This window comes from Sphaeramia orbicularis, chromosome 9 (genome assembly GCF_902148855.1).
Source record: "Sphaeramia orbicularis chromosome 9, fSphaOr1.1, whole genome shotgun sequence".
Lineage (NCBI taxonomy): Eukaryota > Metazoa > Chordata > Actinopteri > Kurtiformes > Apogonidae > Sphaeramia > Sphaeramia orbicularis.
In genome coordinates, this window is record NC_043965.1 from 3,124,552 (window position 1) to 3,140,152 (window position 15,601).

At 41.3% G+C, this 15,601-nt stretch overlaps 1 protein-coding gene across 1 annotated transcript in view; it reads right to left on the reverse strand.

Moving 5' to 3' along the window:
• Positions 1-3,963: 3,963 nt before the first annotated feature.
• Positions 3,964-15,601, reverse strand: part of LOC115425555 (cilia- and flagella-associated protein 299-like) — a 145,562-nt gene continuing 133,924 nt past the window's right edge. The window contains exons 4-5 of the mRNA XM_030143182.1: positions 12,778-12,907; positions 3,964-4,112 (exon numbers count right to left, since the gene is read on the reverse strand). Of these exons, the coding sequence (XP_029999042.1) occupies positions 4,020-4,112; positions 12,778-12,907 (223 nt within the window). The 3' untranslated portion in view covers positions 3,964-4,019. The remainder of the gene's footprint in view (positions 4,113-12,777; positions 12,908-15,601) is intronic.

Genomic DNA, 15,601 nt, shown 5'->3' on the forward strand with positions numbered 1-15,601 from the left:
GAATTCGTTGTTTTTCTCAGTTTGGAAGGATTTGTTCACTTTTATGCCATATTTCATGGTTTCCAGGTTAATTTTTTCATTATTTTTCAAGTATTTTGCTTATTTTATTCTCATTTTACAAGTTTTTGTAAATTTTATCCTATGAATAACTGAAGTAAAACTGTATTTTACACCAATTATTTCCATGTATTGATAGGATTAGTGGATCAACAGGTATTAAACAGTTCAGATCAGTAGATGGTTTTGGTTTTTGAGGGTTAACAGAATAAACACAGGGTTCTGGATGGTATGAAATGATGAACTCTGCTAACTTTTCAAGTATTTTGCTCATTTTTTTCTCACTTTGGAAGGATTTATTCACTTTTCTGCCATATTTCAAGGTTTTTTGGTTCATTTTTTTCCTTATTTTTCAAGTATTTTACATATATATATTACCATTTTACAAGTTTTTATACATTTTATCCTATGACTAATTGAAGTAAATCATCAATTATTTTAATATGTTCACAGAATTCATGGATAAACAGCTATTAAACATCTAAATCAGTGGATGGTTTTGGTTAATGGTGGATGTTTTGGGGTTATTTGGGTTAAAAAAAGGCAAAACCATTTGTCAGAGTCACTTTAGTAATTATTTAAAGACATAAAACAACACAGCGTTTGGAGAGCAGAAGAAAAAACACCATAAACTTTTCTAAGCTTTGTTGATCATGAGTCTAAAACAGGCCCCGGAACCCAAGCATCCACTGAGTCAGACAAACCAGAATCCAGAGCCTAAGCCCTTCAAAACCTGGGCTTTTACAGAACCAGAACCCACATCCCCGTGCCACCACACATACTGATCCAATGAGGGTCCAGTTCTGTCACAAACACACAAACACATGCAGCTGTGGAAGCGAAGCGGCTGACACACATTAGAGGTTTGGGTCCCATCCCACCCATTTGTCCAAACCTGGAAACAGGGAAATGGATGCAAGGCCCGCTTCAACGTGGTCGCCATTAGTCTTTTTACACTTACAAACCCGTTTGATCCCCACTGGGAGCCTTTTGTGTCAGCGCTGGTGCAAGGAAACACCAAATATCTACACTTTTAACTATTTAGTGGAAACATTTTAGGAATAAAAGTGCATCTGTGACTGATAAACCATGTGTCGCAGTGGAGGAAGAACTGAAGAGCAACGACAGAAAGTACACTGTAAAAAAAATCTGGAATTTAACAGAATTTTCACTGTTTATTTTACAGATTTGTCCTGTATTTTTAAGATACAGGGAAATATCAATGAAATGACAAAAACAGACTGTGATTTTACATGACAAATGTAAAAGAACATGAAAAAAAAAAACTGTAACTGTGAATAACCAGAAAATTTCCATTTTTTAAAAGAAAATGTTTTCTTTTTTTCACTGAAAAATACAGTTCAAATACATTTGCAAATGTATCATAATTTCACAAATATTTCTTTTCTATTCATGAGATTAAACTGTTAATTTAAAGTTTAATACGGTAAAAAAAATAATAATAAAACAAGATAAAATTACTGACAATTAATAAAAGAAGTATTAGTTCTGTCAGTTTAACCAGACTTGTTTGTTAATTGACAAATATCTTGTGTAATTACAGGAGGTTTCACAACAAAAATGTTGAATAAATGTATTTTTGTGAATGTATAACATGTATAAGCACTGATAAACTGTCCAAATACAGTTTTTATCAGTGGATTGGACAACTGAGTCTCACTGAAAACTATTTATTTACGTAATTTGATTGTTTTATTACATGTAAATATTCTTTATTAAATATTAAAAAAAAAAAAAAAAAAAAAAAGCAAAATCTCATGTAAAGTTAGGGCAAAAAACTGTATTTTAATTATGGAAAATTACCATGTTTTTATGTGATGGTTATTTTCTGTTATTTAACAGTATTTTTTTGGCACCCCAGCTGCTGGAATATTACTTGGTTTTTTTACGTTTTTTTTTTTTTTTTTTTTTTTTTTACAGTGTATGTAGATAAATCAGGTGTTTAACATGTAATTTAAGTGGAAATACATACAATATTTGCATCAAAATACCAAAATATACTTATCATTTTCCTGTGAGAAAAGATCCAGACATCATATGGTATCTCTCCTGTGAACGGTTGCTCAAATTTGTATTAAAACTACACTTTGGTTCTCCAGACACTAGACTTTTTTCCACTTAAAAAGTCCATTTCCCTCCTTCAGATGCTTTTTTATCAATAACAGTAGATGAAATACCAAATATCTAGACTTTTAACTATTTAGTAGAAGCTTTTAGGGGGAAACCTGCATCTGTAACTGTACTAGTATTCAGGAACAACAGCAGAATGTAAAATATGCAGTTAAATCATGTGTTTGAAGCGTTATTTAAGTAAAATATGCTTAACTTTTTCATATGATGGATAATATGCATGTCATATGACGCCCACTACAGTGAACAGTTGTGCAGTGGTGGTGTAGATGTACCCTTTACCTCTGTTTAATCTGTTTTTTCCAGTTCAGAAGTGGATTTACCCTCATTCAGACGCTTTTTTTGGTCGTTGACAGTCCAATGAAATGTCAAATAGATTATGTTCATTTTTTGTCGTTTTCTTATATTGAATTAGCAATTCTTCTTTGTGACAAAATTAATCTCGTTGTAATCTTTGTCATCTACTTTATGAATCCCTTTTTCCAAAGAGCACCTCGAACAAACTCTTTGTGGGTCCTAGAAGCATTCTGTCACATGATTATTCTGATTTTAAGAGACTTGATGTGTTTTATGAAGATATGTTAGGATGACGCTGGTCATCGTTTTAACGTCAATGCAACGACAATAATTACATTCATGTATCGCATCTACTCGATCGCTTTTTATTTATTGCATTCTGTCTATCTATCTATCTATCTATCTATCTATCTATCTATCTATCTATCTATCTATCTATCTATCTATCTATCTATCTATCTATCTATATCTATCTATCTATCTATCTATCTATCTATCTATCTATCTATCTATCTATCTATCTATCTATCTATCTATCCACTGACACAGGGTGGATGTTTAGGACTAAATGGAAAACTTGCCTCAGTGTCTGCTGCAGAATCGACTCAGACCCGTTTATGAACCCAGTACCAAAGGCCCTGTCATCTGTGAGCCTATGGACAAATAACGCAGATAATGTTACTTGTGGTGGGAATGGGTCCCACCGCAAGAATGCAACGAATAAATAATGAAAACAACCGATTAAAAACGGACAAATTAAAAGGAAGCGCTTGTTAAAACGTCTTCCGTACTTCCACAATAACCCGAGGCCATTTGTTCGCGGTCGTCTCCGTTAAAACCGGTCATCGTCAGGTGACTAATATGCAAATGACGGAGGACTTTGATGTCCTGTAAAAGTGCGCCTTCCATCTGGGAACATGCGGAAGGCTTTAAGCCCATTACCCATTCTTCCAGTCCAATTGGAGCTACCGCAGCCTGGGGGAGGACATAAAAGCAAACCCCCATCATCTTTCAAAGCTCTTACGCCTTTAATTTGTTTAGACAAACAGCCCAAAACATGCCAGGCTAAACGACGGGACCGGCTCGGGGTCCCTGAGCAGGTCCTGACCAAGCCCGGCTTTGGGGAAAACCAAACAAACTCACCCAACTGGACCGGGCTGGTATTCAGAAAAAAAACACAAAAAATATGTGAACCCCCCCCCCCCCATTTGAGGCTAATGCCACCAAAAATGTCAGGTAATTTGCAAGGAAATGTGGTCACACCGGTTCATCCTCTGGGGATCTTCACTTTAATAGACATTTTTTTTGGTTGTTTTTTTTGTGTTCCAGCGCCCTCCGCCCAGATGGCATGCATGATATGAGGGGAGCAGTTTGTAAATGATGGTGAAACTACAGTCCTAGAGTCCCCCCCTCACCCCCCGACCCCCCCCCCCCTTCCTTAGTCAAATTAGAGGCTTCCAGAGGTCTCCAATACAGTCCATATGTACCCATGTGTCGGCAGCGGCCTGTGAAGCTCAGACAGTCCTGATGTTGTGGTCGTAGATGACGACGTGGACGTAGAGGTCCGACTGGACGAACGTCCTCTTAGAGTCCTCACCGGGACCGGACTGGAAACCAGAACACAAGACCCCCGTTAGAAAAGGCCCTCTAGAGTCATGATGTGGTGAAAAACACTACCTTCAGACAGCAGGTCTTCATGCGCAATTCGGATTTTTTTGGTGAAATCTGATTTCTTTGTGTGTTCATTCATACTCCACATTAAATGCGACTTCTATCAGTTTTGAGTCTGAACTGAATGTGACCCTGAAGTGACCTGCATGCGCAAAAGAGGTCCTGAAGGAATACGTGACCACACAGACACACACTGTTTTTTTTATGGAAGTAAATATGGAGGCATCTGGTCTTGGAGCAGAATTGTGACGTTTGTTGCATTTCAGTGACGTAAAGGTCGGATAAATGCGACCTTCAGACTGAAGTCACATCGCAAAATAGATTTAGGACCACATATGAAAGTGGTCTGGGTCAGATTTGTGCCGTTCAAACGGTCTTTAACAGATCAGATACAGGTCACATACGGGCAAAAAAAAAAAATCGGATTCGGGCCACATTTGCCTGCGGTCTGAACGTAGCAAACGTCATGTTAGGATTATTTTTTCAATGAAGGAAAATGCAAAAGTTATTCATTTAGAAATGTAACAAAACTAATACTACCACTAAAAACACAGAAAATTCCAGAACTAAACAGAGTGTTGTATTGAAGTTTGTGACACTAATAGCCAGAAGCCCAATTCTGTTAAACTGGAAGAACAAAAACAAAAATCTTCCGACTCATCAGGGTCTGTTGAAAGATATTATGCAACACTTACATTTGGAGAAAATGTAGGCAGACACCCCCCCCCCCCCCCCAATGTGTGCTAATGCTAATGCTAATGCTACCTGATATAGGTAAAATCAGGTATTTCTCTCCCAGTAATAACATCATTATGGATGGATGGATGGATGGACAAATAGACGGATGATGGGTGGACAGATGATAAATGGATGGATGAATGGATGTATACACGGGTGTTTAAATGGATGAATGGAGGATGGATGGATAGATGGATGGATGGAAGGACAGATGATGGATGGATGAATGAATGATGAGTAAATGAACAGATGATGGATGGATGGATGGACAAATGATAAATGGATGGTTGGATGATGGATAGATGGATGGATGAAGGATGATATAAATACACAGTAAATATAAATCTCATGTGTTTGAATATAAATATAAATATAAACATAAATCTAAATCTCATGTGTTTGTAATGAACCCAGATCTGCTCACATCCTCTTTTAATCAGCGCCGTATTAAAAACAGACGCAGCAGCAGAATTTGGCAGCGACAGTAAAAAGGTTTTGCGATACTTTAGCGTCAGAACGACACGGCCCAACCGCCGAGATGTGAAGCCACCGGAGCAGCTGGGAGCGTTTATTTAAAGCAGAGTGTGTCAAAAGGCTTCCAGTGGGAGTGGATCCACAGCCAGCCCTTCCACTCCATTTACACTTTTACCTCAAACACACTTGTGGGTGTCCTAATAAGTGAGGCGGTCTTCCTCTGCAGGTTCAAAAGAACGGCAATAAAAGATACGGCCGTAAAATATGAGAGCCTTCCAATCTGAAGGCGTCAAACACGAGGCCCGTGGGCCAAAAAAACGGCCCGTCAAAAGGGTCCGGTCCGGCCCCAGGGGTGAGGACTAACATGGGTCCGAACAGGAAAAGAACAGGAAAAACTCTAAATGATGACAACTCCGACTGTTATCTGTGTTTTAAAGGGAAAAAAACAAACACAACAAAAGAAAACAAACAATCCTTTCACAAAAAAAAATGCAAATCATCAAAAACAACCTGGAAAAATAAGTGGAATTTTCCCAATAATCTGCCTGTTCTTAAATGTTTGTGTATTTGTATTTGTGTAAACGAGTAGCAGAATATTATTGAACTGCGCTTATTTTGGTTGAAGAAGTTTCCGGTTCATGTTATTCACAATTTAAAATAATATAGTATAAATGTAATATTGTAATAATAACATTTAAATATATAGTAATATTGTTACTTTTCCCACTAAAATAAGACAAATATTTAGTTATGTACAGGTTATTATTCTGTTATTTTACTGGTCTGGGCTGTTTGAGTTCAGTTTGGGCTGAATGTGGAACCTGAACTACAATAAATCGGACACTGGTTTAAACGTTTATTTTCCAGAAACTAGAACGTGTCATTAATGTTCGTCTAAAGCAGGAGTCGGCAACCTTCAGCTCCGGAGCCTCATGGGTCTCTTCCCCCTCCTTGTAGAGGCTCCTCCCTTTACTGCGTCTCTTCCTCCTCCTTGTAGCGGCTCCTCCCTTTACTGCGTCTCTTCCTCCTCCTTGTAGAGGCTCCTCCCTTTACTGCGTCTCTTCCTCCTCCTCGTGGCGGCTCCTGCCTTTATTGCGTCTCTTCCTCCTCCTCGTGGCGGCTCCTCCCGTTACTGCGTCTCTTCCTCCTCCTCGTGGCGGCTCCTCCCTTTACTGCGCCTCTTCCTCCTCCTCGTGGCGGCTCCTCCCGTTACTGCGTCTCTTCCTCCTCCTCGTGGCGACTCCTCCCTTTACTGCGTCTCTTCCTCCTCCTCATGGCGGCTCCTCCCTTTACTGCGTCTCTTCCTCCTCCTCATGGCGGCTCCTCCCTTTACTGCGCCTCTTCCTCCTCCTCGTGGCGGCTCCTCCCGTTACTGCGTCTCTTCCTCCTCCTCGTGGCGGCTCCTCCCTTTACTGCGCCTCTTCCTCCTCCTCGTGGCGGCTCCTCCCTTTACTGCGCCTCTTCCTCCTCCTCGTGGCGGCTCCTCCCTTTACTGCGCCTCTTCCTCCTCCTCGTAACGGCTCCTCCCTTTACTGCGTCTCTTCCTCCTCCTCGTGGCGGGCTCCTCCCTTTACTGCGTCTCTTCTCCTCCTCGTGGCGGCTCCTCCCTTTACTGCGTCTCTTCCTCCTCCTCGTAACGGCTCCTCCCTTTACTGCGTCTCTTCCTCCTCCTCGTGGCGGCTCCTCCCTTTACTGCGTCTCTTCCTCCTCCTCGTGGCGGCTCTCCCTTTACTGTGTCTCTTCCTCCTCCTCGTGGCGGCTCCTCCCTTTACTGCGTCTCTTCCTCCTCCTCGTAGCGGCTCCTCCCTTTACTGCGTCTCTTCCTCCTCCCTGTAACGGCTCCTCCCTTTACTGCGTCTCTTCCTCCTCCTCGTGGCGGCTCCTCCCTTTACTGCGTCTCTTCCTCCTCCTTGTAGCGGCTCCTCCCTTTACTGCGTCTCTTCCTCCTCCTTGTAGCGGCTCCTCCCTTTACTGCGTCTCTTCCTCCTCCTTGTAGCGGCTCCTCCCTTTACTGCGTCTCTTCCTCCTCCTTGTAGCGGCTCCTCCCTTTACTGCGTCTCTTCCTCCTCCTCGTGGCGGCTCCTCCCTTTACTGCGTCTCTTCCTCCTCCTCGTGGCGGCTCCTCCCTTTACTGCGTCTCTTCCTCCTCCTCGTAGCGGCTCCTCCCTTTACTGCGTCTCTTCCTCCTCCTTGTAGCGGCTCCTCCCTTTACTGCGTCTCTTCCTCCTCCTTGTAGCGGCTCCTCCCTTTACTGCGTCTCTTCCTCCTCCTTGTAGCGGCTCCTCCCTTTACTGCGTCTCTTCCTCCTCCTTGTAGTGGCTCCTCCCTTTACTGCGTCTCTTCCTCCTCCTTGTAGCGGCTCCTCCCTTTACTGCGTCTCTTCCTCCTCCTCGTGGCGGCTCCTCCCTTTACTGCGTCTCTTCCTCCTCCTCGTAGCGGCTCCTCCCTTTACTGCGTCTCTTCCTCCTCCTTGTAGCGGCTCCTCCCTTTACTGCGTCTCTTCCTCCTCCTTGTAGTGGCTCCTCCCTTTACTGCGTCTCTTCCTCCTCCTTGTAGCGGCTCCTCCCTTTACTGCGTCTCTTCCTCCTCCTTGTAGTGGCTCCTCCCTTTACTGCGTCTCTTCCTCCTCCTTGTAGCGGCTCCTCCCTTTACTGCGTCTCTTCCTCCTCCTTGTAGTGGCTCCTCCCTTTACTGCGTCTCTTCCTCCTCCTTGTAGCGGCTCCTCCCTTTACTGCGTCTCTTCCTCCTCCTCGTGGCGGCTCCTCCCTTTACTGCGTCTCTTCCTCCTCCTCGTAGCGGCTCCTCCCTTTACTGCGTCTCTTCCTCCTCCTTGTAGCGGCTCCTCCCTTTACTGCGTCTCTTCCTCCTCCTTGTAGTGGCTCCTCCCTTTACTGCGTCTCTTCCTCCTCCTCTGTAGCGGCTCCTCCCTTTACTGCGTCTCTTCCTCCTCCTTGTAGTGGCTCCTCCCTTTACTGCGTCTCTTCCTCCTCCTTGTAGCGGCTCCTCCCTTTACTGCGTCTCTTCCTCCTCCTTGTAGTGGCTCCTCCCTTTACTGTGGTCAAATCAGCCGATAGCGTTTTTCTTGTGCGCTACTGATTCGACAGTTACAGTAGATGAGCTGCATGGAGCGAATGTGCCTTCAACAACCAAAGTCGGGGCTCATTTCTGTTCTACGTTAAAGATGCAGACGCAGACGCAGATGCAGATGCAGACGCAGACGCAGACGCAGGGTTCTGTCCGTCCTTTGTATTTTACTCACATAATTCGGTCCATTTTGCGGGAGCTTGTGGATGTGAACCCAGACGGAGAATATGGAGCAGAACAACTGGGAACTGCAGAGGCAGTGTTGAGTTTTGAAGAGAATCATTTCCATAAAGAGCGATACTTTTCATAGAGCGACTGTATGAGTATGAGTACTGTGTACTTTTGGGGTAATCCTACAACAGATTCCCTTCCAAGCTCCAAAAGTGTGTTTTTTCCTCTGAAATAGGCTTTAAGACTAAATATAATGATGAATAGAATTTTTTTTCCTATAAGTACCTCATGAATTTGGTAGATTTGGTATTAGTACTTCATACACTATTAGCACAAACACTATGAAATACTTTTACTGTGTACTTTTGGAGTAATCATACTCCAGAATCCATTCCACACTGCACTTCTGTTTGTTGCATTCAGTGGTTTTAACAGATACATGCAGAAAAAGATTCCCACTTTTAAAAGTTTATAAGCTTTGTTATTTTTTGCGGCTCCAGACTTTTTTTTGTGGCAGAAGAGGAGGTGACACGGTTCTGACTGAAACTAAAGGTTACAGAACCCTGGACTAAAGGTCTAAGGACTCCCATCTGACCTGAACAACTTCTCCTTCATTGGTTTAAATGGGACTGAATCCAAACCCCTCCTCCTCCTCCTCCTCCTCCTCCTCCTCCTCCTCCACTTCCTTTTCCTCCTCCTTCTTTTCCTTCTCCTCCTACTTCTTTTCTTCCTCTCCCTCCTCCTCCACTTCCTCTTCCCCTCCTCTTACTCCTCCTTCTCCTCTTCTTCCTCCTACTTCTCCTTCTCTTCCTCCTTCTCCTTCTCCTCCTCTCCCTCTTCCCTCTTCTCCTCCTCTTCTTCGTCCTACTTCTCTTCCTCTTCCTCCTTCTCTTCTTCCTCCTCTCCCTCTTCCCCCTTCTCCTCCTCTTTTCCTCTGCCTCCTCTCCTTCTTTCCCCTCCTTCTCCTTCTCTTCCTCCTCCTCCTCCCCTCTTCCAACTCCTCCTCTTCCTCCTTCTACTTCTCCTCTTCCTCCTGCTCCTTTTCTCCTTCCTCCTCTTCCACAGATTGACAGAGGCAGAAAAAACAAACCACTCAAAACGAGCCAATGTGAGAGGTTTTTGGTTTTTTTTTCGTTTTTTAATTTTTTGGTTCTTCTGGCTGGTTTGGGGGTCAGTTCTGCTGCTGTCTAGGCCGAGCTGAGCTGAGCCAAGCCGTGCTCTGGGTTCTGGGTCCTGGGTCCTGGGTCCTGGGTTCTGGGCTCTGGGTTCTGGGTTCTGGGTTCTGGGTTCTGGGTCCTGGGTCCTGGGTCCTGGGCTCTGGGTCCTGGGCTCTGGGTCCTGGGTCCTGGGCTCTGGGTTCTGGGTTCTGGGTTCTGGGCTCTGGGTTCTGGGTTCTGGGTCCTGGGTCCTGGGTTCTGGGTTCTGGGTCCTGGGCTCTGGGTCCCGGTTCCGGGTCCTGGGTCCTGGGTCCTGGGTCCTGGGTCCTGGGTCCTGGGTCCTGGGCTCTGGGTCCTGGGTCCTGGGTCCTGGGTCCTGGGTCCTGGGCTCTGGGTCCTGGGTTTGGGCACCCGGGTGGTTTTGCTGGGTCTGGCTTCCTGCGCCTCCTCTTGTGTTTTTAATAGACAGCCTGGTCGGGGCGGTGCTCGACCGCAGCTAGAATACTGCGCTGCCATTTTGGCGCTCGGCCTCAAAAACGCAGTCCGTCCCCACAGCTCCGTCTGCGATTTCAAAATAGTTCAGCCCCACCGGCTCCTCCCCCCCGACCCACCCAGCGAAGAGGGGAAAACAGGCCGTCTGTCAGTGGTTGCTCCTGCAGAGCCTGTGTGGAGGAAACACCTGTCTGCACCTCTGGACCCACAGTCTGTGTGCAGGTGGAAGGAGAAGACCTGCCCCCTCAGTTCAGTCTGTCCGGCATCTGAAAGTGGACCAACTCCAAAATGAGACAGAGCTGATGTGAATTAACCCTTTAGACGCCAGAGTTTAAAAAAAAAAAAAAAATCTTAGTACCGTATTTTCCAGACTATAAACTGTGGCTTATATTCAGGTGCGCTTCTACAGTCCAGAAAACATGGTACATCTCATATTATAAAAGGGACGTGGACTCTGTGTATGAGTGTGTGTGTGTGTGTCTCAGGCATTACACACACTCCATACACAGCTGACTGCAGCAGTTTGGAATATTTCTGTATATTTGGTCAAAGAACAGACTGGTATAAACGGTGAGTTAACAGGACCGATGTTCTGGCAGATATTAGTACTTCTGGAACACAACAGCCTTACAGTCCGATTACTACGGCCACTGTCACAGGACCGCCAGAGCTGGGCAAACTGTTACTGTGCTCTCCTCCTCCTCCTCCTCCTCCTCCTCCTCTTGCTCCTACTTATCCTCTCTCTCTTCCTTCTTCTTCCTCCTCTCCTCCTCCTCTTCTTCCTCCTCTTCCTACTTATCCTCTCTCTCCTCCTTTTCTTCCTCCTCTCCCTCCTCCTCCTCTTCCTCCTCTCTCTCCTCCTCTTCCTCCTCCTCCTCCTACTTCTCCTCCTTCTCCTTCTCCTCCTCCCCCCCCCCCCCCCCCCCCCCTTTTGGACTTCTGAATTGACTATTTCCAAAATGTAACTTTTGCTCGAACCGTTTTTCTAAGCTCTCGTACTTCACCTTTAAAGTTTAATGGTAGATTTTTCTTCCTCAGTGAGACGTGATGACAGCAGATGGTTAGTTGTGGTAGGAAATTGTTATTTACAGTCAGAGCAGGAAAAGTTTTTAGGAAATTTAGAAGAAGAACATTAAAAATCACAGTCATGGATTAAAAAAAAAAAAGAAGCAATGTAGACAGAACTTAGATAACAACAAAAGATAACAATTTAAACCAAACTAACCAATGCAATAATATTTAGCCCATAATATTAAACTATATTCTAACATTAGTCGTTATTGTTTTGTATTCCAGACCCCTGTTAGAAAAGAAACACCTGAATTCAATGTGTCCACATACTTTTGTCCATTTTAGTAAAAAAAAAAAAAAGAGTATTTTTTCAACGATTTCATTCATTTAATAGTTGAATCTTCAGTTTTTATAGAAAACAATCTAACAATCTAAACTGTGAATTGTCCATCACTTAGAGAAAAAACCCAAAAAACAACGTACATTTTTTTTTAGCTATACTGAGCAATATGCCTAAAAAAATTAACTTTGATTTTTTTTTTTTTTTTTTTCCCTGGCTGGAATTAACCCTTTATCAGGCAAGTGACTATTTTTGGTAATTTCCTCAAACATTAAATACGGGGCCAGTCCCGTGCCTCAGTGAGGTCCAGAAGCATGTTGGTTTTTATAACATTATTAAGTGACATTCTGAAGCTGTACATAGTGAATATGAGGGATTTTTGTCTGTTTATGACCTTATAACAGCTGTTTTATTGCATGGGTTTTACTTTTCAGCAAGTGCTGCTCAGATGTTTTAAGGCAACAGGAGGTAGATGACGATGTGTAATAAGGTTGAAATTTTGAATTTCAGGGTATTTCAGTGAGTGACCTATGAAGGGTTAAGACGGTGTTTCTCAATCTGTGTGAAACTACAAAATATAAAACTAACCCTGAAAAATAAATTCTTTTTTTCCCCTTCTTTTTCTCATTTTTTTCTTTTTATTTCTTCTTTTTCTTATTCTTCCTTTTCTTCTTTTTATTATATTTTCCAATTTTATTTTATCTTTTTCGTCTCTTCTTTTTTTTTTCCTATTTTATGAAAAATAAATTCTAAATGTATGAAATGTTACATGCAAAATCAGTTTTATTTTGTATTTTGTGCAGAGTTTCTGACCTCACCTGTTGTTGCTTTTCTGTATATTTTAAGCATTTTTAAGTGATATTTTAAGCCCTGCAGTGTTTTTGTTTTTTCCCGAATTAAAAAATAAAACCAAAGTTAAACAGAAACTACTCATTTCTACTGAACTGGATCATTAACAGACTCATCTGTAATAGGTCTGGACTGGCCCCGTCGGCCTTTTCCTGGTTGGTTTGGTCCATTTTTACAGCTGTGGAACAGGTGAGCTGATTATCGTATTAACAGCCATTTGTCTCCCCAGGGCTTCAAAACAAAGCAGGACAACAAACCACAAAAAAAACCCAAAAAAAAACCTACCGACGGATCCACATTCAGGATCTTTTTGTCCCGTTTGTTCTTAAAGAGCAGGCCGTTTGGGTCGTCATAAATCACCTCGAAGTTGGGGCTGGAGTTGGACGTGGACACCTGGGTCTTCCAGTTGTAGTAGCTGAAGTAAGAAAAAAAAAGAAGAGGAAGATGAAACATTTGTATTATTTTTATTTACCAAGGAAAATCCTATTGAGATTAAAAACTTCTTTTCCAAGGGATCGACAGCAGCAAATACAGCAAACAGTCACAAGAGAAAACACAAATAACACACACATTCGACGATAGATAGGGTAGTGTTGTCAACATGATAATTAACTGTCATACAAGTAACAGTGATTAACTATTTAGTTATGTCTGCACATTTTATGCCACTTATATGACACCTCAAAATAATAGTCCTACATAAAACTGAAGGTATTACATATGTTCATATACGTACATATAACCAATGTAATGTACATTTAAAAGAAACAGTTCATGTGGTCTATTCTGATAAACACTGTGACTCCTAAATACAAATAACACTGTTCAAAAGGCCATAATTAGTTCATATTTTTTAATGGTCAATAATGACACGACAAGACAAGACAAGACAGAGATAGATAGACAGATAGACAGATAGATAGATAGATAGATAGATAGATAGATAGATAGATAGATAGATAGATAGATAGATAGATAGATAGATAGATAGATAGATAGATAGATAGATAGACAGATAAGCTTCGATAGGATACAATAAATAAGATATGATAGATTAAATATGATGCATGGATGTAATTATTGTCATTAAAACCACGATCAGCATCATTCTACACTGGAAAAAATCCAAATCTTACCAGGAGTATTTGTCTCATTTCTAGTCCAAATATCTCATCACACTTAAAATAAGCACCCATGTTATGCTGTTGAAAATCCACAAATGAGATTATAAAAGAAAAAAAAAAAGTATGAAATGAACTGTTGTAGTTGAAGGTGCAGAGTAAATAAAAGCCCTTTGACCCAGTTCTGTAAGAGCGAATGGAACAGAAACAATATATGATCAATTGTACAAAGAGAATAAATATATATTATTATACCTTATATAGAACATGTACCAACAGCTGATCCTTCTGGTGGACGGACCAGGATGGGAAACTTTTTCTTTTTTCTTTTTTTTTTTTTTCCCCGTTTGGGTCTTTACCATCCATTTTGTTCAGTATTTTATTGGTTTTTGTTATTATTCTTCATTATTTTGTTCATTTTTTCATTTTACTTACTTTCTCACTTATTTAACATTTTGCTTATTTTTAAACATTTTCCTTATTTTGTTTGTTTTTGTCCATTTTCTTCATAATTTTTTGGTTTTTGTTCAGTTTCTCAATTACTTTGATTGTTTTTATGAATTTTCTTCATTAGTTTGTTCCCCCCCAAAAAAAGAAGAAAAAAACAAAAAACAGATGTGAAACTTTTTTAATTTGTGACGCTTTGGCGATAACAGGCTTTTTATGTTTGCTGGAAGTTCCAAACTGAGCGCCTTCTGCAGCTGGAGACCAACGGCTGCAGGGACGGTCTGAAGGCCAGCGTGGAATATCTGAGAGGCTTTGGAGATAACAGGCGTTTTAAGTCTGGGAGCTACAAACCCACCACGTTTACATGCAACAGTTTGGTGTTCCAATGTGTTTCTGCTTTTCTTTTTGCCCACGCGGGGACATTTTGTGGCACTATTTCAATAAAACTACAACCCATAACATTATGTTGCAAAATGAAAATAGACAAGAATAGTCCGGTTTTACAAGAGGCCCATTGTAAAGCAAGAAAAACAATCTGTATCTGGATGTCTGCTGTTTCTTGTGCAACGTCCAGTCCGGGTTGCAGGCACCGACGGAGGCTTTAATGGAAGTCAATGGTTGTGGAGGAGCTGAGCCCCCCCTAAAGACCCAAACGTCCACCATCAACCAAAGCCATCTACTGATATAAACTGTTTAAGACCTGCTGATCCACTAAATGTGAATAATGGGGGTAAAATACAGTTTTACTTGAATTATTCATAGGATAAAATGTACAAAAACTTGTACAATGAGAACAAAATGAGTAAAATACTTGAAAATTAAGGAAAAAAATGAATCAAAAAACCTTGGAATATGGCAAAAAAAGTGAACAAATTCATCTAAAGCGAGGAGAAAATGAGTAAAATACTTGAAAATAAGGAGAATTCATCATTTTAATTACGTTGAGAACCCTGTATTTGGTGAAAAATATAGTTTTACCTCAATTATTCATAGGATAAAATGTACAAAAACTTGTAAAATGAGAATAAAATTAGTAAAATTCTTGAAAATTAAGGAAAAAATGAACCAAAAAACCTTGGAATATGGCATAAAAACTGAGCAAATCCTTCTAAAGTGAGAAGAAAATGAGCAAAATACTTTAAAAAATTAGGAAAATTCATCATTTCAGACCATCCACAACCCTGTATTTATTCAGTTAACCCTCAAAAACCAAGACCATCTACTGATCTAAACTGTTTAATACCTTTTGATCCACTAATCCTATCAACACATGTAAATAAGTGGTGTAAAATGCAGTTTTACTTTAATTATTCATAGGATAAAATGTACAAAAACTTGTAAAAAGAGAATAAAATTTGTAAAATACTAGAAAAATAAGGAAAAAATTAACCACAAAACCTTGAAATATGGCATAAAAGTGAACAAATACTTCTAAAGTGAAGAGAAAGTCAATAAAATACTTGAAAAAAAGAGGAGAGTTCATTGTTTTATACCATCCAGAACCCTGTATTTATTCTGTTAGCCCTCAAAAACCAAAACCA